General features: G+C 40.2%; 1 protein-coding gene across 2 annotated transcripts in view; it reads left to right on the top strand.

The window, feature by feature from the left end:
• mccc2 (methylcrotonyl-CoA carboxylase subunit 2) overlaps positions 1-24,979 on the top strand; it is a 101,289-nt gene that overhangs the window by 38,047 nt on the left and 38,263 nt on the right. For both annotated transcript variants that reach the window (XM_048528008.2, XM_048528009.2), the window contains 3 exons: positions 8,526-8,621; positions 10,887-10,959; positions 17,339-17,415. In XM_048528008.2, coding sequence (XP_048383965.1) covers positions 8,526-8,621; positions 10,887-10,959; positions 17,339-17,415 — 246 coding nt within the window. The remainder of the gene's footprint in view (positions 1-8,525; positions 8,622-10,886; positions 10,960-17,338; positions 17,416-24,979) is intronic.

Here is a 24,979-nt window from a genome sequence, read left to right on the forward strand (position 1 = left end):
TGGCTTCGGGTAAGTGGCTCAGAATGGGACTCGGGGAATTGGGAGTGCGGTGCAGAATGGGAGTAAGGGAATTGGGGGTGTTGAGTGGAATGGTAGCTAGGGCATTGAGTGGATGGGGCAGAGTGGGAGTCAGGACATTGAGGGTTGGGGTGGAATAGAAATTGGGTAATTGTGGCAGTCGAACAGATTGGGAGTCAGGGCATTAGGGGTGGGGTGGGGGGATGTGAAATGGAGTGGAACCGGTTCTGGGGTATCAGAGGGGTGATGATGCTGAATGAGAGTCAACAACTTGTTCCATGTAAATTATGTACAGGCTTTAGGAATTCAGGCACTTTTCTACTTATAGTAATGATGCAGATGGTTTAATTAAGTTTCTGGTCAGTCGTAACTCCAGGGATATTGAATATTGGGGTTCAGCAACAGTAATGCTGTTAAACCAAGGGAAGATGATTGGATTTTCTCTTATTGGAGGTGGCTATTGCCTGACACTTATGTGCCACAAGTATTAGTTGCTACTTATCAGCCCAATATGTTGGCATTGTGACGTATGAGAAATTGTTGACTGGGAACATTGGGGAAATTGTTGCAGAGCTTGCCAAGTGGGTTTGACCCAAACCATTATGTACATTAGCACAGTACCATATCCAGAATAAAATTCACTAAATATATAAGAGATGCAAATATGAAAAAAATTACTGCTCATTCTCGTAACGGACAATGAACCTGACCAAATATTGGGATACTGCTGCAGAGATGCTCCACTGAGAGAAGAAATTTCTCCTCCTCTTATTTTGAAATTGGCACCCCTTTCTTCTGAGACCCTCTGGTCTTAGTGCCTGCCATGAGGAGAAACATCTGCTAATCCTGTCAAACCCCTTTAGATTCCTTTTTTTGTTAATGAAATCACCTTACATTCTGCAAAACTTCGGTGAGTCGAGTCCCAACCTGTTTAGCCTTTGCTCGTAAGACAAAGCGTCCATACCTGTGATCATTTTAATGAACATTATCTGAATTGCCTATAATGAAACAATATTTTTCCTTAATTAAGGGGAACAGAATTGCTCACAGTACTTTGATATAGTCTCTCTGGTGCCTTGTACAGATGAAGTAAGACTTCCTTACTCTTATACTGCAACCCCCTTTTAAACAAGGGCCAACATTCCATTTCTCTTCCTGATTACCTACACCTGTGCACTAGCTTTCTGTGTTTCATGTGCAACTACCCCCAAGTCCCTTTCTGCAGCTTTTCTCAATGTAAATAATAGATTTTTTTGTTCTCCCTTCCAAATTAACAACTTCATATTTTCCCACATTATATTGTATTTGCCAGATTTTTGCCCACCTACTTAACCTATTGATGTCTTTCTGCAAGCTGTATGTATCCTTATCACAACTTGCCTTCTCACCTATTTTCATCTCGTCTCCAAATTTTGCTATGATACCTTCTCTTCCCTCTCCAAGTCTTTAATATATATTGTAAGCAGTTGCAGTTGCCATTGCAGCACTGATCCCTGTGGATCCCCACTGATTACAAATCACCAACTTAAAAGAGAACATCTTATCCACACTTGCAGTATCTTGCCCATGAGCCAATAAACAATGGCCAGCACTATGGGCTCTTGTCTAACGTTTTGACGTACCTTGTCGAACACCTTCCTGAAGTCTCAATACAACATGAGAAATAGTAAGAACTGCCGACGCTGGACTCTGAGATAACACAGTGTAGAGCTGGAGGAACTACGGCAGACGAGGCAACATCAGAAGAGCAGGAAAGCTGATGTTTTGGGTCGGAACCCTTCTTCAGAAATGGGGAAGGGGTGGGGAACTCAGAAAGGTGGGTGGGATGGTGATGCGTGAGTGCAAGTAGGCAGTGGTGGGCATTGGTCAATGAGGTGGGAGGAGCAGATAGGTGGGAGAGAAGATGAGCAGGTCAAGGAGATGGGGATGGGGGGCAGCAGCTGGGGTGGGGCTGCGGTGTCACGGGGTTGGGGGTGGGTTTGGTCATAGGATCAGGTTGGGGTGGGGAGATAAATACAACATGTCTGCTCTTCCCTTGTATCAACTATGGTTGAATTTCCTTGGAAAATTCTAAGTTCGTAAGACACAATCTTCCTTTTATGAAACCATGCTGACTTTGCTTGATTAAATTATGATTTTCCAAATATTAATGCTATTAATTCTTTGATAATTGATTCCAGTACTTTTCCACCAATAACTGTGAGGCTAATCAGTGAACAGGGACATATTTTTTCTCTCCCGTCTTCTTGGAAGAGGGCTGTCACATTGGCAGCTTTCCAATCCTCTGGTACTTTTCCAGAGTTCAAGGATTTTTGGAATATTATAAACATTCCATCTACTATCTCTGCAGCTACTTCTTTTAGAATCCTCGATGCAATCCATCATGGCCAGGGGATTTATCTGCCTTTAGCCTCATTCGTTGGACTAGCTCTACTTCGCTAGGAATGGTACTTAATTCCTCTCTTGCAATTTTTAGTATTAATGGGATGTTTAAAGTACTTAAATAAAACAAAGTTACTGGAAAAGCTCAGCAGGTTTGGCAGCATCAGTGAAGGTAATGTTTCGGGTCCGGTGACCCTTCCTCAGAACTGAAGGTGGCTGGGAAAATGGCAGTTTATATGCAGAAAAAGAGGGGAGGGATGTGGTGTAGGGTAGGGAGTAAATTATGGGATAGAGCCTAAAGAGAGAGAAGAACAGTTGGACAGACAGAGTTGATAACGATCAGCCTGGGAGGGTGAATAGTTGATAATGGGGACTGTTAGTGAATAATAACAGGTAGTGTGTAATGGCAGGCTATGTGATAACAAGGCCTGGTGTGTTGGGCAGGGGGCTGGGACATGGGAGAATTTAGGCCCTAAAATTATTGAACTCGATATTGAACCCAGAGGGCTGCAGGGTCCCCAAGCGGATAATGAGGTGCTGTTCTTCCAGCATGCGTTGAGTTTCACTAGAACACTGCAGCAAACCAGAGACAAATATGTTGGCCAGGGAACGGTGTGGTGTGTTCGTGGCAGGCAATGGGTAGTTCGGGGTCTTTTTTTGCGAGCAGAATGTAGATGCTCTGCAAAGAGTTCACCCAGTCTACACTTTGTTTCTCCAATGTAGAGAACACCACATTGTGAGCAGCAAATCCAGTAGACTAGATTCTGGGGAGTGCACGTGAAGTGCTGCTTCACCTGAAGGTATGTTCGGGCCCTTGGATACTGGGGAGGAAGGAGGTAAATGGCTGGGTGTTGCACCTTTGTCGGTAACAGGAATAGAAAAAAACACTTAAAGGCTGAGATGAGGTAGATAGACTTGGTACAAACTTGTGTGGAATATAAATACCAGAATAGAGTATTTTTGCCAGCTGGTCTGTTTCTGTGCTGTATGTTCTGAATATTTCACTGTAATCTGCAGTTTGTCACTGATGTGCCAGAAGCAGTGTGGCCATTACCATTCAGTTTGGATGTGAAAACATACATTGAAACCATAGAAGGACAGAAAATAGGATTGGGATAGGCCATTTGGCCCTCGATCCTGTTGTGTCATTTAAGATCATGGCTGACCGACCAATACAATAATCTGTTCTTGTTTTTCTGTCATATCCTTTGATCCCTTTAGTTCCAAGTGCTATATCCAACTCCTTGAAATCATAGAATTTTTATCTGCTTTCAGTGGGAGTGAATTCATTCTGGGTGAAGAAATTTCTCAAACTAGTCGGTTCATTTTGTGTCCTCAGATTGTAACCCCTGGTTTTGGGTGCCCCTGTCATTAGGAACCTCCTTTCTGCATCTACCCTGTCTAGTTTTGTCAGAATTTTATACGTTTCTTTGGGATCCCTCTCATTCTTCTGAACTCCAGTGGATATAATCCTACTGATTCAACCTCTCCTATGTTAGTCCAACTGTCTCAAGAATTGGTGATGTAAACCTTCTCTGCACTCCCTCTATAGCAAAAGCATCCTTCCTCAGATAACATAGAACATAGAACAATACAGCGCAGAACAGGCCCTTCGGCCCTTGATGTTGCACCGACCTGTGAACTAATCTAAGCCCCTCCCCCTACACTATCCCATCATCATCCATATGCTTATCCAAGGACTGCTTAAATGCCCCTAATGTGGCTGAGTTAACTGCACTGGCAGGCAGGGCATTCCACACCGTTACCACTCTAAGGAGACAAAAACTGCACAGAATATTCTAGGTGTGGTCTCGCCAAGGCTCTATGTAATTGCTTCAAGACGGACTTGCTTCTGTACTGGAGCCCTCTGGCTGTGAAGTCCACCCTACCATTTGCCTTCCTTACTGCGCTGCTGCACCTGTGTGACTGACGTGCGAGGAAGCCCAGGGCTCGCTGCACATTCCCCTCTTGCAATTTGTAGCCATTCAAATAAAAATCAATATGCTTGTTTTTCTATGACAGTGGATAACCTCACATTAATCCACATTATACTTCATCTGCCATGCATTTGTCACTCACCTAGCTTGTCCACATTGCATTGAAGATTCTGTTTTCTAAACGCTTGGCTATTAATTCTTTCAGAATGGATTGTAACATTTGCTCCACAGCCAATATCAGTTACTGGTCTATAATTTCTGTTTTTCTGTCTGCCTGCTTTCTTAAATAGAGGGATTACATTAGCTATCCTCCACTATGTATGAACTGTTCCAGGGGTAATTGAACTTTAAACCATAATGCCATTAGTTATAGAGCAGAACTGAACCATTTAGCCCATTGGGTCTGCTCCACCATTTGATCATGTTTCTCAGCCCCGTTCTCCTCCCTTCTCCTCATAACCCTTTATCCCCTTGCTAATCAATGACCACGAATGCATCCACTGTTTCTAGGCCCTCTTCCTTAAATAGTCTGGGATATAGCTTAGAAGGCTGTCAGTCTTTTGTGGTTGTCAGTCCCATCAATTTCTCGAACATCATTTCTCTACTAATGCTGATTTATTTTAGAACCCCTCTACTTACTAAACTCTGTTATCCAAAACTCATATGCTATTCATGTCCTCTTTTGTGAACACAGAGCCAACGTATGTATTTAGTCAGGCATTACTTTGTTCACCATTATAAATTACTAGGTTTATGACTGTAAGGGACCCATATTTGTCTTCACATACCTGTACAAATTTTTACAGTTAGATTTTACGTCCGTCATAAGATTACCTTTGTATTCTGTTTTTCCTTCTTAATCAATCCCTTTGTCCTCCTTTTATTGAATTCTAAACTGCCCCATTCCTCAGGCCTGTTGTTTATCTCACCATTTTTATGCACCTTGCTTGATCTATTAGCACCTCAAATTTTCATTGTCAGCCATGGTTTGGCCACCTTTCCCGTTATATTTTTGTACCAGGCAAAAACGAATAATAGTTGCAGTTCACTCCAGTGTCTTTAAATGTTTACCATTGTCTTTGCACTGTCCTCCCTTTTTGTAATAATTAATCATAGCCAACACATGCCTCATATCATAGTTTCTGTTATTTAGATTCAGGACCCCAGCGTCAGAATCAAATGAATCTCAAACAACTATTAGGCCCATCCTTCACCAGATTCATTATCTTTACTAAATTCAGCTTTTTATCTTTTGACTATCAATCCTCAACTCAATATCATTAGATGTTCACTCTGAAAAGCATTGTACTCTCACAAGGCACGGAATTATTAATGCTGGCATTCTGAATTTTTTAAAATTTGTTCATTTGTGGGACGTTAGTGTCACTGCCTGACCAGTATTTATTGCCCATCCCTTGTTGCACTTGACATGATGGTGAGCTGCCGCCTTGATCTGCTGCAGTTCACGTGCTGTGGGTTGTCCCACACTGCCCTTAGGGAGGTTATTTCAGGATTTTCACACAGCAACAGTGAAGGAGCAGTGATATATTTCCAAAATAAAACTGAATATGCTGATGAGGGAGCACTTCTGATATCTTCTGCATTGTCTTCAGGTGATTTAACCAAGTTTTGATACAGATTTAGCATAATGTCCTCCTTTTTCAATTCTGTCACTCTAGAAATAAAGCCTAGTGTTTGTTTTGCTTTTTACTTAGTCTTGCTAACTTTGGTGCAGCTTTCAGTGCTTGGTGTATTTGCACTCCTTGATCATCTTTTTCCTCTAACTCGTGTAAACTCGTATCTTGCATGTAATAATTGACTCTACATTCTTTGGACTAAAATATACAGCCTCATATTTAACTCTGTTGCATTTTGCTGATCAATAATTTGCCTCATTTGTAAGTCTACTTATTTTTGCTTGTAATGTGTTTAAGAACCTCTCAAGATTAACTGTCCTCCATAATTATTTGACGTGTGTAAATTCAAAAATTGTTTTTGATCTCAAAGTCCAAATCATTTCTGTGAGTTGTGAATAGCAGTGGTCTTAGCACTGACTCTTGTAGATCACTGTGATCCTACCTGACCTATTATATCTATCCTCTGCTTTCTGCTCAAGCCAGCTAGTGATTGAGTCTATCACTTGTCCTCTGGGTCCACCGGCCTTCTCCTTCCAAGTCCTATGAATCAATTTTTTGTCATCGTGATGTTGGCTGAATTTGCTGCACTGGCAAGCCTGTTGTTAATAATGTAACAATTAGTCATCTCCAATATTAGCTTCTGTTGTGTGAATGTTTTCTAACTCTTAGTTTGATAACCCTGTGAATGAACTGTGAACCAACTAATTAGAAAACTGACACCGCCCACAGGCAGACAAATCGATACATTAATATTATACGGATAAATGTCAGGATAAATATGCGAAGTACCTACTCTACAGAATGATTTAAAAATTGTAAACAACATTTATCAGTGGTTGGGGGAACCGTGCTTGCTTGTTTTCTTTGTGTAAATTAAATCATCAATAATAGTTTTTATTAAACTCTCGAATAGGGCATTTTTCTGTAAAAATGAAATGTTTTCTAAGTCAGTTGAAATCATTATTAATTATATAATTAGCAGCTTGATTCAAGCAGAGAGTAAGTTAATATGGTGGCAATCAGTTTTTCTCTGCTTGGGTTTGTCCATTACAATGTGTTGGATTAATTAAGGACACGCATCCATCATTTTCTACTCACATCATGTAAGTATTCATCCTTTGGCAAATCCAGTAGTAATAAATGTGTTTAGAATTATTAGCTAGTAATCTAGCTCATGATTACTTTAGTGACAGTAATTTCCAAATAATTCTGTAACATATATATCTTCATCCACATCTCGATATAATTATCTACCTAATAAAGATTTTTTACTTTAAAAGTGATCAGATTCTTCATGCATTCAGTTTTCACCTACATAAATTGTATTGATTGGTAGTAATTCCATTTGAGATCTTGTGTAAAAAAACAAAAATACCGCATGAGATTTAAGTCAAATCTAACCAGTTCTGTTCAGAATAATGCAGATTATAACATTAAGTTCATGTCTGATAGGTGTACTTAGTCTGTATTTCTTCCTGGAGTGTGGGTGACACTGACAAGATCAACGTTTGTTGCCGTCCTCAAATACTCTTGAATTGAGTGGCTATTTATGCTATTTAAGGGAGCTGATGCAAATCGACCACGTTTGCTGAGAGACTGGGGTCATATATAGGCTGGGTAAGGATGTCAGATTTCCTCCCTAATAGGATATTAGTGAACAAAATGGACTTTTGTAACAATCAATGGTAGCTTCATAGTCACTATTACTTCGACTATCTTTTCATTTTAGATTCTTATTAAATTTAAGTTCCACTAGCTGCTGTTTTGTAACTTGAACACACATCCTCAAAGTTTTGGTCTGGATCACTTGATTACTATTCCAGTAATGAAGCCATAATGACACTATCTTCCCACTGTGTCCTTACAGATTTTTTTTTTCATCAGCCCCAGTAGATTAATTGAATGGAGAGGTATAGTGCCTAGTGCCTGAAAAAGCCTGAAAACCCACCCCTCTGAGAGGGATACTTGAAAATCTTATTGCTCTCTTTGAATGCTACCAGACCTGCTGAGTACTATCAGCATTTTGTTTGTTTCAGGTTTCCAACATCACATCATTTTCCTTGTGTACGGTTGCATATCTGTTATGAACTAATTGAGGAACATGCTTAATCAGTCGATCATTGGACCATAAGTCTTACATGCTTGGTATCACATCAGCACTGAAATTCATACACAACGTTGCTCAATCTTTTGGTAGGCAGAATGAATTTTAAAAATTTAACATGATGGTTTGAATGCTATGGTACCAATGGATGAGGTAGTTTTCTTTCATTCCACATTAAACTTCTTTCTACAATGCTTTTTGTTGTTTTTGGACGTGTGTGCCAAATAATAATTAAAGAAGAACTTGTTATTGAGGTCACAGCTTTGATTGTTGGGAAAAAGCCATAAGCAAGTTGGACTCTGCTTTAGATGTTCCAGGGTTCTGAGATATATATTCTTACGTTTACAGATATGAATTTAATGCTGTTAAATGAAATTCATATTTAAAATGGTTATGGATTTTATTGTGATTGGAAGCTGCCAGTGACACTACTGTTTGTCTCCCCAGGTGACGGTGGAAGCCCCAGAGGAGCCACTGTTCCCTGCTGATGAATTATACGGTGTGGTTGGTGATAATCTGAAAAAAAGTGTTGATGTCAAAGAGGTATAGACTTAAGAAAGGTTTTCCAGTTAGCATGAAATAATTTTTCAGTGGAATTTGAAGCAACATGCATAACCTTTTAAGAATGTAATTAATTGTCATTTGATAATATGAAACTTGTGTACTGCTATATGAAGACACACTGTCAAAGCTTTTTGTTTTATTCTCACTATGACAGTTCACAAGAATATCAATGCAAGGGGCTAACCAGCATTTATACTGAATGAGAGGAGAATACTGTTTCGTGAATAAGTGGACTCTGGTAGCAACCATGAAGAATGCACCAGTTAATTATGATTGCCAGTAAACTGCTAGGTTCTATTTAACTTTTAAACTGGGCAGGCATACTCCTATTTGAGATTGCTGAGCAAGTGCAGCTTGATCATGGAATCATGTCTCATTTAGTCATGTTGGTTTGGTTTTGCAACCACAGTATGGTTGCATATCTGTCATGAACTAATTGAGGAACATGCTCAATCAGTCAATCATTGGACCATAAGTCTTACATACTTGGTATCACAACGCTGAAATTCATACACAACATTGCTCAACCTTTTGGTAGGCACAATGAATTTTTAGAATGAAAGTAACATCCTGCTGGTGGAAAATATCTCTTGGGTGGTCATGATAGCATGAAAGGCTTGCTTAATCTATTGATATATTTCCATCAAGGACTGCTTACCACTGTTGTCATTATGGCAACTCTTTGGCCAGTCACCAACAAATTGGTGCCCTCTTGCCTGTAATGAACAATTGTGATCATTTGAAATCTGCCATTCTTGTGTTTGTCCTGATAAGTCCAAGACAAAAAGCTTTAGTAACATGTCCTCCTTTACAGCAGTATTCATCTGCTCTATTACTATTGTTGTGAAAAAGCTTTGTTTGCAGATTTCATTTGTCCATCACCCCTATGCAACGTAGGCTGCTGGACCACTAAAAATTTCTGACTTAAAGCTCATTCTTGCTTTCAAATCTCTGTTGCTTTGTCCCTCCCTACCTCTGTAACATTTTCCAGCCCTACAATGATTCAAGGTATGTGCTTTCCTCCAATTCTGCATTCCTTCACCTCTGGGCTGAGGTGAATCTCCCATTTCTTAACAACAACTGTTTGGACCTACTTTTGGAATTTCCTTCTCAACTTTTATGTATCTGAGTCTCTCTCTTTTCAAAATGCTGTATAAAATTTAGCTTTTTGATCATGTATTTGATCACCCTCTTAGTTTAAGGAAGAATGAGCATCAGTGTGTGGTAACACTGCTGGCATTCTCAATGACTTGCCCATAGTCAGTTAGTTTTAAAAGAAATGTGATCAAAAGTCTGCTGCATTAGTTTGTTGTCAGTTGTTCTTTTACTCTCCTATGAAACACCTTAGAATGTTCTACTACCTAGTACAAGATGTTACTGATTACTGCACATTTGCTGGACTGAAGGATTTCTAGCGAGAAATATTGCATCCCTTGATTGTTGAAAAATTATCAATGGCCATCGATTTCAGTGACTGCGTGGCATCCCCGTGTTTGGACTGAACAATCCCAATAACTATCAAGTCATGGTTTCCTTTTGTAATGCTAAACTTTAGGCTGCAAAATATATGGGGCAGAGTGTTGCATGACCCTCCCCCAGCAATTGCTTATTAAGTTCCCCAGATAGCCTTCCCTCCACCATCCTGTCAATGTGGAACTATGCATGATTTCTTAGAGTTGAGCATGGCCTAGCTTAGCCTGTTCAATTTGACCCAAATTGAGATGCTGAAGAAGCCAGTGACTATTTAAGGACTGCTTCCCATGCACCCTCCATTCTGCGGCTAGTAGGTAAATTGCCCAGGTCTCACCTTAGAGGGAAGGTGGTTTTGCCTTCCATCACTGGCTTCCCTTCCCATTCACTTTCTCCTTGCTATTCCCAGCCTCCCTATCAATGTCTTACTCTAATCCCACCTATACTCTGCCTGCAGGCCCTCCCCTTCAGCCTCCATGGCTACCTCCTGACTCTGACAGTAAGACCTGCAGAACTGCGTGAAGCCCTGATATTCATGGGACACCCCAGCTGAAGCTTCCATGTTGTTAAAAGGTTGCTGTAATTAGTGTTAAGAGGCTTTGGGGCAGCGAACATCACCAATAGAAGTGCTATTTGCCATATGCTTTTGATGACCGATTGAGAGAACCTGCCACAGTTAAATTCTATCCATGTTTCCATAATAGAATACTGTAAAGAAATCAAATATTATATTTGATTTTCATGATTGTTGACAGTACATTGTTATCTTTACAGGTTATCGCCAGAATAGTGGATGGAAGTAGATTTAGTGAATTCAAAGCTTTTTATGGAGACACTTTAGTTACAGGTACAATTTCTGATCAAGAAAATATTCTACATGCAAAAGGTGCTTATTTCTTTCAAAGTTTCAAGGAAAAGATTTAACTCGGCTGTTGCTTGCACTTCTACTATGCATAGATAGTCATAAGTTATGTGTTTATGATCATACTTCTAAAGCTTTATTGGACCGTCCCATGCAAAGCAACAATAACTTCTACACGGTTTTACAAAGGTGCAATAATTGTTGATGAGAAGAATTACAGAAGAAGGTGTTGTTGTATTGAAAGGTCGTTGCTTGAAAAGTATGCTGCTCAAGTAACAACTATTTTGTATGAATAAAAATACGAAAATAGGTACACACTGCTGAAGATTTCAGGAATTCCAAGAAAACGTAACTACTGCCTATTAACTTATATTTATGTCTAAAAGAAGCAACTTCCTGGTGGAAGCAATAGGATGATTACTTCACGGCTAGAGAAGTTACACATTGAAGCCCTGGAATGTTTGGCCATTGCATTCCATCTGCCTGCTTCAATCAATTAGGTTCACTCTGACCTTGAACTATGCTGTTGGATGAGATTAACAAGAACAACTTAGATTTATATAGTGCCTTTTAATGTGAGAAATGAATTCAAGATAGTTCACAAACTATCATGTGACAAAAATAGAGCTAAAGTGGGAGATGTTAGTCACACAGAGAGTCAGAGTTAAATGGCACCAAAGCAGACCCTTCAGTCTACTGTGTTTATGCCAACTAACAAACACTAAGCAAGACTAATCCCATTTACCTGCACTTGGCCCATAGCCCACTATGCCCTGCCATTTTAAGTACTCATCCGGATGCTTCTTAAATGTTGCAAGAATATCGGCCTCTCCCACAGTCTCAGACAGGACGTTTCGTATATCTACCACAATCTGGGTGAAGAAATGATTTCTCAGATCACCTCTAAACCACTTGCTCCACACCTTAAACTTATGCCCTCTGGTATTAGACATATCTGTGTTTTGGAAGAGATTCTCACAATCTATTCTGACTATGCTTCTCATAATTTTGTATATCTCAATCACATTCCCCCTTTTGCCTTCTCTGCCCCAAGGGAAAACAAAACCAGCCTATCCAGTCTCTCCGTATTACTGTGTCTTTGCATCATAAACAGCATGCTGTTGAATTTTCTGCACCCTGTCTAGTGCAGTTATGTCCTTCCGATAGTATGGCAGCCAGAGCTGCACACGGTGTTGTATCTGTGGTCTAGCCAATGTTTGATAAATTTGGAACAAGACTTCATCAGCTGGAGCTTAGAATACAGGAATAATGAAGGCAAGCATCCTGTATCTCCTCCTTTTCACTACCTTGTATATCTGTGCTAATGCCTTCGGAGATCTATAGACTTGTACACCAAAGTCCCTTTGTTCTTCAGTATTCCCTAGGGACCTTCAATACGTCGTGTACGTTGTTCCCTTTACTAGACCTCCCAAAATGTATCACCTTACACATATTGCGATTAAATTCCATCTGCCATTGCTCTGACCAGTTTACCAGTTGATTAGTATCCAACTGTAGCTTGAGACTACCCTCCTAACTATCAACAACAACCTCAATTTTCATGTCAACTGCAGCATTACTAATTAAATCTTCGACATTCACCTACAAGCCATTAATGTACATGGGTAACAGCAAGAGCCCCGGTACTGATTCTCGTGGTACGTGACTGGTCATGGGCTTCCAATGACAAAAGCAGCTCTCCACCATCACCCTTTACCGCCTATTTGTGAGTCCATTTTGCATCCAGCTTGCTAACTTGCCTTGGAACGCAGGGCACTTAACTTTTGGACAAGCTTGGGACCTTGCCAGAGGTCTTAATGAAGTCCATGTAAACCACATCAACTACTGTATTTTTTCAATCCATCCCTACAGTGTGGAAACAGGCCCTTTGGCCCGACAATTCCACACTGACCCTTAGCCATGCCACCCAGATCCATTCCTTCTTTAACTCGCCTAATCTACACATCCCTGAATGCTATGGGAAATTTAGCATGACCAATCCACGTAGCCTGCTCATCTTTAGACTGTGGGAAGAAACCAGAGCACCAGAGGAAACCCATGCAGAAATGGGGAGAATGTACAAACTCTACACAGTCACCCGAGGGTGGAATGGAACCCAGGCCCCTGGCACTGTGAGGCAGTGCTATCCACTGACCTGTCGTGCCACCCCAGATGGATGACTTCAGTCTGAAGATGATGATGAAACGACTGAGAGGTGTGGGCATCCAATCCCAGAGTAAAGAATATATCCAGCAATGATGGAACATTGGGAGTCATGATGCACATCAGGTGTTGTAGGGCTGGAGAACAGATGCGAGGCTATGAGGGGTTTTAAACGTAATGATAAGAATATTAAATTATATATACTGAACACCAGGAACCAATGTAGAAATTTTGAATATAGGTGTGGGAGTAAGGCAGTACTTTGTTCAAGGTGGGATGGTGGCAGCAGAATTTTTTAATGAGCTGAAATTTATAGAGGTAGATCGTAAGAGGAGACCACAGGATTGGTCATATCTAGAGAAGGCAGAGTTGTAGATAAGGATTTCAGCAGTTATACATTAGCAATTTGGATGAAGAAAGTCAGCTAAATTTGTAGATGACATAGAGATAAGTGGAGGGACGGTAGTGTTGAGAAAGTGGGGAGGCTACGGAAGGACTTGGACAGGCTAGGAAAGTGCACAAAGAAGTGACAGATGGAATACAATGTGGGAACGTACGATGTTATGCACTTCAGTTGGAAGGATCGAGGTGTAGTCTATTTTTTAAAGTGGTGAAAGCCTTCAGAAATTTGAAGCTCAAAGGGAATTGGGAGTCCAAGACTTCCTTAAGGTCAGTATGCAGGTTCAGTTGGTTGTTAGGGAGGCAAATGCAATGTTAACGTTCATTTCAAGATGGTTAGAATACAAGAGCAGAGATGGGTAGCCTCAGCAGTTTAAGACTCCGGTCAGACCGCATTTGGAATATTGAGAGAAGTTTTGGGCCCTCCTATTAAAGGGGGGGGGGGGGAGTCCAGAAGAGGTTTACAAGAATGATCCTGGGGATGAGGGGTTTCATATGAGGATTGTTTGAGGACTCTAGGTCTGTACTTGCTGGAATTTAGAAGGGTAAGGAGGGATCTCATTGAAGTTAATGGAACACTGAGAGGCCTGGAAAAGTTGATGTGCAGAAGATGTTTCCATTAGCAGGAGAGACTAGGAGCTGAGGATACAGCCTCCATGAAGGGACAACCCTTTAGAACTGTGATGAGTTTTTTTGGCCATAAGGTGGTTAATCTAAGGATCTTGTTGCCTCGGAAGTGTGTGGATGCTAAGTTATTAAGTGTATTGACGACAGAGCTAGATTCCTGATTAGCAAGGGGATCAAGGGTTAGGGGGAGAAGTCAGGAGATGTGGTGCTGAGAAATGTATCAATCATAATCAAATGGTTGAGCACATTTCAATGGGTCAGATCGTCTAATTCTGCTCTTGTATCTTGTAGTCTTCAGGGATGAACTGTTTCAGAGATAGAGATGAATAGTATTATGGAGATTGAAGTAGTCTATTATTGGGTTGGAGAAAATATTGTTTCAGTAACATAGCTCAATGCCAAATATGAGAAGGAGATTGCACACAGTTTGATTCAACAAGAGTGACAAGGAAGGAGATGAATTAATGCTAAGGAAATGTAGTTATGTTGGATGGTGAAACTTTTTTCATGTGGACATTGCTAGCAAACATTTGTTGCCCATCCTTATTTGACCTCGTGAACCACTGCTGTCGTTGGAATAAAGAACCATCCATATTGCTTGAAGAGGGTTTCAGGATTTTGAACTTATGACTATGAAAAATGATGGTGTAGTTCCCATTCAGGATGCTGTGTGGCATGGAGGTGAACTTGCAGGTGGTGTTGCCATGCATTAATTGCCCTTGTCCTTAAGATGGTAGAAGTCAGCAGTTTGGAAAGTGTTGAAGAAAGAATGCTGCTGAGTTGCTGTGGTTCATTTATATTGTACATCCAGCTGCCACTGTGTGTCTTGTGGTGGAGCAAGTGAATGTTTAGGTTGGGAAGGGCAGTGATCAAGTGGGCTGCATTGTTCTGAATGTCATTTTGTAAACGTATTAATCCAAGCAAGTGCAGGGTATTGCATTGCACTCTAATTTGTGCTGTTTAAATTGTGAACAAGCTTTGGGGTCAGGAGAATTCACCTCTAAATTCCTAACCTCTGACCTGCTCTTGGATATAGCACTATTTATGGCTGGGTTAATTAAGTTTCTGGTCAGTGGTAACCCCCAGGATGTTGATAATGGGGGATTCAGTAATGGTAATTCTGTGATTCTGTAAAGCCATTGAATGCCAAGGGGGTGATTGTTAGATTCTCTGTTTTGGACCTGAACATTGCATCGCAGGTCTGTGGTGTGCATGGCTCTTGCTCCTCCTTAGCCAAGCCTTGATTATCTGTAGGTCTTGCTGCACATGAACACAGACTGCTTCAGCATCTGAAGTGTAGTGAATGATACTGAACATTGTGAAATTTTCAACAAACGCCCCCACTTCTGACCTTAGGATGGAGGAAAGGTCACTGATGAAGCATCTGAAGATGGTTGAATATGTTCCCTGTGTAGCTTCCCACCGGAGCATGCTCTGCGGTGGTCTGGTCGCTAATCAATGTGCTTGGAACCTCTGAGCAGCTTAAGGGACCTCGGCCACTACTGATATGATCGGCTCCAACAATCTCAACCATCTTCCTTTCTGCTAGCTATGACACCACCAACAGAACTTTCTGGAAAATGGTCCCTGCTTTGTTCAAACTTATCAGGTGGTCTTGATATCGCACTCAGTCAAATGCTGTCTGAATGTCAAGTGAAATCAAATTGTTGGGTTTAATCCAATGTTGAACAAAATTTGGGTGTTCTGTCTTCAAGTTACAAATGCAGATTCCCTTTTTACCTCCCTGTGGATGCATTGTTAACTTCTACTTTGCTTCCCTTGCATTTCCTTGTTGAGGAATGGCAGAGAATCAGAACTCTCAGTATAGAAAGCAACGTAATAACATGGATTTAGGGTTGACTGGCTGGCAGAAACGAAGAGTAAGTCTGAATGTGTCTTGTTTTGTTTGGCAGAATGTGACAAGCAGAGTCCCACAGGGGTCTCTGCTGTGGGATGTCAAAGTTTTATAATTTACGTCAGTGACTCAGATGAGGAGCCAAGCAAAGCTGAATTTTGAAGTAATTCACCTTTTGAAGTTATTCTTTTGCCAGAAAGAATAAAAAAAAGCAGAGTACTGCTTGAATTCCATGGTGCGGAGGGGTTTGTGTTTGAGTTCGTCAGTGACAAGAAGTTTTGAAATTCAGTTCTGATCTTGTTTAAGCAAGGATATAAAATGCATTGGAGGTAGTTCTGCACCTTGTGTAAAATAGCATTTTTTTTTCTTTATCTCATTTATATTTGAATATACATAATACACAACACTTGGTTACATGTGTCTCATTAATTAGACATTAATAGTGCGGAGACGTGTAGAAGCCTTTTATTCATTCATTTGTAACCTTTCATGTGTTATTACTTGTGATTTTGAAACCTATTATTTCATATTAATTAAAGGAAGAAAGAAATGACTGAATCAAATATTATTGAACAGGTAGATTTAATCAATTTAAATTAATATGATTTCAAGATATGTAAAGTTGATGTTCAGTCACTTTTTCATTCCTCAGAGGTTAAGCATATTGTTTATAATCTATGCCTCCACAACCAGGTTTTTCTTACATTGTGGCTTTTCTTTCAAAAAAAAGTATAGCTGCAACTTATTAGGAAATTGATTTAAAGACCTTTAACTTTAAAAGTTGAATCACTTTTTAAACTCGTAAATAATAACATGTAAGGTCAGCATTACTAAGTATGTAAACGTACATTGGGCAATACCTAAGTCAACTACAGCAGCTATGAGTTTGTAATAGACCCACTTTTGTTATTTTGGTAGATTGTTATCAAATTTGCATCATAATTTATTTTTAACATCATTTTCAAAATGAACTTTGGTTCTCACAATAACTTGCTCCAAAGGCGTAACTCTGCAGGACTCTGAATTTTTAAGATATCTACAAAACTAAATACATTTGCTATATTTGATCAGTGACTACTCTTCAAAAGGCTCATATGGACTTTAAAATATTTGGAGATGTCTGAAGTTGCCAAAAGCATTATTCATATCAAGTCTTTCTTTCAGCAAATGTTGTAGAGAAAGATACCAAAGGCTACACTTCTCACATATTTGCAATAAATCTGTATAAGGATCTGAATATGACTGTAATTTGCAATGTGACCATATACTACCATGGTATTATTTTCAGCATGTCTTATGTTTTTCTTGTGATATGTTTAGGGTTTGCAAGAATTTTTGGGTACCCAGTTGGCATAATCGGAAACAATGGAGTCCTTTTCTCAGAATCTGCAAAGAAGGTTTGTACACAGCATCTATCACGTTCAAATTATGGTTAATTCCTGTGAAAATAATGTATGCAACTAACACTGGTTTCAAATTAAGTTGTGACTCTTATTCTGTGATAGCAATATTTTAAAACCAGTTGTCTTAGCTTACTAGATTGAAAGTTGCCAGTGGTGGTAACTGCAAAAAATGGAATGAGGAATGAAATAGTCAGTGCCAGTAATCTGGCGAGGTAACTTCTGGCCCTTTGCAATTCACAATACAATATTCATAAATGGTTTGAGGTGAGTTCTTTTCGTAATGGGGAATTTCCTGAAAAATAACTAATTACGAAATAGAAGACAGTGGGATTATTTTCATAGGAAATGTAGTAAATTGAATAAATGAGCTAATGAGGGTGAGGTTAATTCCCAGGTGCGCATATGTAAACTAATTCTCATCATTAAAAAAATGAGATTTATATGTGCAGTAGGTGACTGGTCGTTAAAAAATCTGATTATGTTAACAGCAATTCTAAACCGCAGTTGACAAATCAGAGTAATTTAATCCAGCATTCCTCATTCGTACTGTTGCATTTGGAATATAACATGTAATTTGGTGTACACTACTTTCAGAAATGTTCTGAAGACAATTTAAAAGCAAAATGGATTATTTTAGTGAGTTAAATTTTCAGTTTATCTCGCCGGTTAGTGACTAATTCATTATGGAAGCTGCACGATTTGCGTTCCATTTGCAGTCATGTATTACTGTTTTCCCTAATGATGCCACCTCTGCTTGCTTAGTTTTCAAAACATACAATATGCGTTTACCATATATTTAAGATAGACTATATAATATAGATCTATACAGACCTGAACAAAAATATATTACACAAAATTTTGTCTTCAGCTTGACTGATATTTATAAATACTATTGTCATGGTTTAGTCTTGAGGAAGGTCTTAATAGAGGTTGGTTAGCTAAGTTGGCTGGACAGCTGGTTTTGTGATGCAGTGACACCAACAGCACGGTTTCACTTTCTGAACTGGTTGAGGTTACCATGAAGGACCATACTTTGCAACTTCACGCATACTGAGACTTGGTAACCCATAGGTTCTACGGCACAACATCGTGGGCCGAAGGGTCTGTACTGTGCTGTGCTTGTCTATAGGTTAAATTCACCACTGGTCTGTCTCAAATGAGAGAGCAGCTTTATCGTTGTCTGGGATTATGGCAAATTTATTATTTATTAATATGTTTAGTCTCATGTCCTTCAAAATCAGTGTAATTTCTGCCTGAAATTCAGTTGCTTGTTCTCTGCCATTTTGGATTCCCTTAATATTTACATATTTATTTCAATCAAACTCTCCACAAGCACCTAAAAATCTCATCTCTTCTTTTTAAAGAAAATTTTTATTCCCATAAGATAGTGAATGTTGACAGGTTATTTAATCTTTTTGAGTGCTATGACAGCACTCATTCTCTTCCTGCGCTTAATTATTGTTTAATCATAGATGTGGCCTTTGCTGTTTAAGCCAACATTTATTGCCTATCTCTAACTGCTGTGAAGAGGGGTTTTGATCATAGAATTCTTAGTGTGGAAGCAGGGCATTCAGCCCATCGAATCTACACTGACCCTGTGAAGACCCACCCCCATCCCTGTAACCCTGCATTTCCAACACTCCGTCTACCTTCCCTGCACATCTTTGGACTGTGGGGGGAAACCTGTGCAGATATGGGAGAATATGTAAACTCCACACAGCTACTCACCCAAGAGTGGAGTCGAACCCTGGCTCCCTGGTCCTCAAGACAGCGGTACTAACCACTGAGCCACCTTACCACCCGACCAAAAGGTGGTGGTGAGCTGTTTTCTTGAATGGCTGCAGTCATTGCATAACCATGGTGCTGTTACAAAGGGAATTCTCCAATTTTGACCCTGTGACCTGTTGTAGTATAGTTCCAAGTTAAGAAGGTGTGCAAGTTAAGGTGTGCAACTTGGAGGGAACTTTCAGGTGGTAGTGTTTCCATATGTTTGCTGCCCTTTTCTAGACGGTAGTAATTTGAAGGAACTGTTAAAGGAGCAACTTAAGTACATCTTATAGATAGTACATACAGCTGCCATTGTGCATTTGCGGTGAAGGAGTAAATGTTGAAGGTGTTGATTGGCTTCCAAGCATGTAAGTGGCATTCCCTTGAACAGTGTTGAGTTACGAGTGTTGTTACTCGCACCCAACCAGGCAAGTGGAGAGTAAATCTTCACTCTCCTGACTTCCGCTTATAGAAAGTGGACAGGTACTGGGGAGGCAAGAGTTTAGTTACTTGCTGTAAAATTCCTACCTACAGAAACTCCTAACCTCTGACCTGCTTGTAGCCATAGAATTTATGTAACTAGACCCAATCAGTTTTCTGGTCAGTGATTAGCCCAGGGTGTTGAAAGTGGGGAATTTAGTGATAATGATATTGTTGAACGTCAAGAGGTGATGCTTAGATTGTCTCTTGTGAGAGTTGGTCATTGCCTGCAGTTGTGTGGTGTGAATGCCATTTGCACTTATCAGCCCAAGCTGGGCTGATTTTCAGGTCTTGCTGCATTGGCCCTGGATACCTTCTGTACATGAGGAGTCGTGAATGGTGCTGAACATTGTGCAATCAGTAAATACCCTGACTTCTGATCTTGTAATGGAAGTGGAAAGGTCACAGGCTGTTGGGCTTGTAGACTAGCTTGAGAAACTCAATTATGTTAAGTGACCTGAGATGATTGACCTCAAATAGCTACTTAGTGCTAGATATGACTCCTGATAAGTGTTCACAAATACTCAATCCATGCTAATAGCTTACCCAGTCGCTTGAATGTCCTATCTAGTACAAGAAACTTTTTAATAGCCATATTATTTGCCTTCTGGAAATACACTTGATCTGTTGATGACTCTTGATCAACTCTGCTTGTTTTAACTTAACGTTGACTTTTTAATAACTTTTTAGTCAGCTGCTGCTTCCTAAAATATAAAATCCTCAACTTGCTTACCCACCACTAGTTTCCATTGCTTTGAATGCCTTGGTTTTTATTTGGGATGTGGTCCTTCTTTATTCCCTTGTTTTTGTTAACCATAGGCAATTCACCCTTCTAATTGAGTCCTTCTTTTTGACTAGACTTGATTATGACCGTTATGATATATTTGATTACATGTCTGTCTCTGCCCACCCCTTGGTTTATTTTCTCTCCTTCCTTTAGCCAATTGTTTGTTTATACCTCTTTTCCCTTATTCATGTTGATGTCACACTGTGTCCCAATTTGCCCTCCTTCAAACTGGACTTGAAGTTCCACTATGTTGTGATTGCTACATGCTAGATCCTTAACTGTAAGATCTTGTATTCATCCTACTTCATTAATACATTAGTGCATAGCTTGTACAATATACTACAACAAGAAACAAACTGTGTTATACTTAACAAATTTACCTTCAATGTTACTTTTTCCCCTCTGAATGTTTGTGCCAAGACCTTCTGAAAAGTAGTTGAACCAGGTTTGAGCTCTCAACTTGGTAGTGGTAGAGTGGGGATGTGGGAGGCAGTGAGGTTACAGATTATGATTGAATACAATTCTGCTGCTCCTGATGTCCAGTCGTGCCTCATGGGACCCCTGTAAGTTGTCACCCTGGTGAAGCCACTAAACAGGACTACTTACGTGCCAAACAGCATAAGCAGCAAGTAATCAACAGGTAAGCAATCCTATAACTGACAGATCAGATTTAAGCTCTGCAGTCCTGCCACATCAGTTGTGAAAAGTGATTCTCAATTAAACAACTTGCTGGAGGAAGAGGCTCCTCAAGTATCCCCATCCTCGATGATAGAAGACCTCAACACTTCAGTGCAAAAGATAAGGTTGAAGCATTTGTAGCAGTCTTCATCAGAAGTGCCAATTGGATGATCCATCTCTGCTTCCTCTACTGGTCCCCAGCAGCACAGATGCTAGTCTCCCAGTTAATTCGATTCACTCACTGATATCAAGAAACAGTTGGAGGCATTGTATGATGCAAAGATTGTGGGCTCTGACAACATTTGGCAATAGTACTGAAGACCTGTGCTGCAGAACTTGCTGCTCCTCTAGCCAAGTTGTTCTAGTACAGTTACAACATTGTCATCTACCCACCAATGTGGAAAATTACTCAAATACGTCCTGTACACAAAAGGCAGGATACATGAAACCCAGCCAATTACCACCCATTAGTCTACTTTCGATCATCAATAAGTGATGGAAGATGTCATCAACGTACAATTTACAAACAACCTTGTATAAAGGCCCGTGACACAGGTGGCTGAATAAGTTAAATTGCTCTTTGCTACTTTGGACTGGAGTTTTTTTCACTAGTGTTTATTTTTCTGTGAAATCTGCAAAACCAGTTGCCTTATGAATGACACACAGCACTTATCATCGGAATCCTCCTAAAACTTTGAGCTGATGATAGCTGCTTTTTACTTTGCTGTCCTACGTGGATTAAAAGATTCAAAGTGCAGTCCCTGGAAGAATCCCAGTTGTACCACTTGTTGAAATTTCTTCATTAATTATTATAAACCTGTTGATGGCTGACTTACACTGTTGATACTTATAAATGCAAATTCTAGTTAAAACTGTATTGCTCTTTCAAAGATTGAAGACCGTCCGCGTAATCTTAACAATCAAGAAGAGGCAGGTTAAGGCACAGACAAGGTGTTAAGTTCCCAAAAAAATCAAAAATTGAAAATCTGATGTGATCCTGCTTGTTTTTGGGTTTCCCTGGGACACATTCAGAGGACTGGAGAAACTCCCATGGAATAGTCTGATTAATCATTTGTTTATTTATATATCCAGTTGACTGTGACTTTCAAGTGTTTGTTATAAGGATCAACGATAGGATGGCGTTGATTAATGGAATTGCTAGGCTGCGTAGCCTTTAAAGAGTGAAAATGTAAAGCTGCTGCCAGGCTTTTCTGAAAGACCAGCATACTCCGGAACGTTTTACCATTGATTTCCAACTCACTGTAAGTCATTTTGTGTATTGCTCACATTGCCCATTTGAATTTGCAGCTCCCTGTTGTCATCTTTCACTGTAGCAGCCTATTTAGTTGTACCATGGGCCTCTGATGAACAATAGTAGGAGCAGGATCATCATCAGTTGTAGGAGAAATAACAAGAATAGCAGTTGACATCCTCTTAACTGTACGCTCTTCCACAGCACAGAGGGGATAAACATAGACCACAAAGGAATAGCCCCTTGTAAATCTCCTATCTTCGTATTCGACCTCATAAATTTTGAATTATTTCAATGTGATGCTTTTTTGTGGTTATAACTGAGTCAGAGGCAGACAGCTTGAACCTCTGCTCTGACATCTAAATGTCTCTGAGTGTCCTCTGCTATTTTAGCAGTGAGGGCCCACTGAAGCCTGTCTTAGGCGCACCTGTGCGGAATAAGGCTTGACCATCGGAGATCTTTCTGGGTCAACGGTGGTCGTGGCAAGAAATGAGCCATGAGAATAACTTGAGGAGCACCACCACCCGCACCCCCCCCACCCCCGCCCCCAATATACCATTTCTCCATCTTAGCTACTCATGACTCAACTGTATGTCTGTCCTTCCAGTGTTCTGGAGAGCATTTTGCTGCATCTCCGATGCTGAACAGTTGAGCAGGGACTCCTTCATCCTACTTCAAGTAGTATTCACTATACCGGTGTTCAGAGCAAGTGTGTGTGTGGTTGTCTGCTTGATTCTCCATCAGATCCATCTCCTCTTTCCATTGAGGTAGACTTCGAGACAAATGCATGAGACATCATGGCACCAGTGGTAGAGCTGGAATTTTCTAATTTTCATCCATCCTCTTCAGTGCCTCAAAAATACTGTCTGAGCATGTTTTCTGTTGCTGCAGCCGTCCTGGAAATATCCTGTTTGTATATGTTTCACAGTGCTCAGCAACTAAATTAGGTCAACAGACCTCTGTGCTATCTAATGGGGACTTTTCACTGTTTCCCCTGTCTCCCACGCCTGTTTCTGCTCACAGGTGATATGAACTTTTTCATGTGAAAACCTAGCTATCTCCGTTACAGTTCCCACTGAAGTGCTTGAAATTCTTTGAGGATGGAACAAGCAGCTGGATACGGGGGAACCAGCAAATATAGTATATTTGAAATTCCAAAAAGCATTTGATAAGATGCCACATAAAACATTACCACACAAAGTGTCAGCTCATGATTTTGGCAATGAAGTATAAGTATCGATAAAGGAAATAGTATCTAGACAAGAGGATTGTCTTCACTTTGGCAAACTGTAACAAGTGATGTGTTACATGTGCTGGGTGCTCAACTATTTACAGTCTAAATTAATTAGATGAGGGAAATGACTGTTGTAACCAATGGTAATAAAGACAAGGTGTAGAGCTGGATGAACACAGCAGGTCGAGCAGCAGGAAGGCTGACATCTCGGGCCTTGACCCTTCCAGCATCTGCAGTTTCTATTCTCTCTGTAATATAAAGATGGGTAGGAATACAAATTATGAGGAAGCAGAGTCTGCAAAGAGATAAATATAAGATTAAGTGAATAAAGAACAAAATGGTAGATGGCATATGATGTGGGAAAATGAAAGGTTGTTCACTTTGCAGGTAGAATAGTAAAACAATGTAATTTAAAGAATAATACATGATACAAAGAGATCTGCGTGTTCTTGTACATTGATCACAAAATGTTAATGTGCGTGTGCATCAAGTAATTAGGAAATAGTTTGTTATGGATTAAAAGGAGGATGGAGTATAAAAGTAGGTAAGTCTTTCTATAGATGTACAGGGCATTCATGAGATCATATCTGGAATACAGTGTTTAAATTCAATTTCTTCTTTCTTAAGAGGGCTGTTTGGAGAGCAGCAGTTCATGCAGTGTTCACAAGATTGAGTTCTGGGATAAAGGCATTGTCTTGTGAAGAACAGTTGAACAAGTTAGGTGTACAAGGTAATGAGAGACATGGATAGACTTGATAGCCAGAGACACTTCCCCAGGGCAGGATTGACTGCCACAAGGGGTCATAGTTTTAAGGTGTTAGGAGGAAGGTATAAAGGACACGTCAGAGGAGGTTCTTCACCCAGAGAGTTGTGAGCACATGGAATAGTTTACCAGTGGTAGTCGTGGAAGCAGAGTCATTAGTGACATTTAAGCGACTGCTGGACAAGCACATGGACAGCAGTGAACTGAGGGGAATGTAGGTTAGGTTATTTTGTTTTTGGATTAGGACTATTCCACGGCACAACATTGTGGGCCGAAGGGCCTGTACTGTGCTGTACTTTTCTATGTTCTATGTTAGGCCTGTATTGATTGGAATTGAGAAGGATGAGAGATGGCCTTATTCAAATATGTAACATTCTGATCGTAAAGGTTGTTTCTTCTCGGTGAAATCAAACTCTAAGAGATAAAGTTTAAAAATATGGGATCTTTCATTTAATATGAAGGAGAGGAAAAATTTCTTTTGAGAGGGTCATTAGTCTTTGGAACACTTCTTCCGGGAGGGGTGCAGGCTGTGCCATTGAGTGTATTCAGTACTGAGTTGAATGGATTTTTAATCAACAGTGGAGTCAAGACTTGTGT

Source organism: Stegostoma tigrinum, chromosome 3 (genome assembly GCF_030684315.1).
Source record: "Stegostoma tigrinum isolate sSteTig4 chromosome 3, sSteTig4.hap1, whole genome shotgun sequence".
NCBI classification, from domain to species: domain Eukaryota; kingdom Metazoa; phylum Chordata; class Chondrichthyes; order Orectolobiformes; family Stegostomatidae; genus Stegostoma; species Stegostoma tigrinum.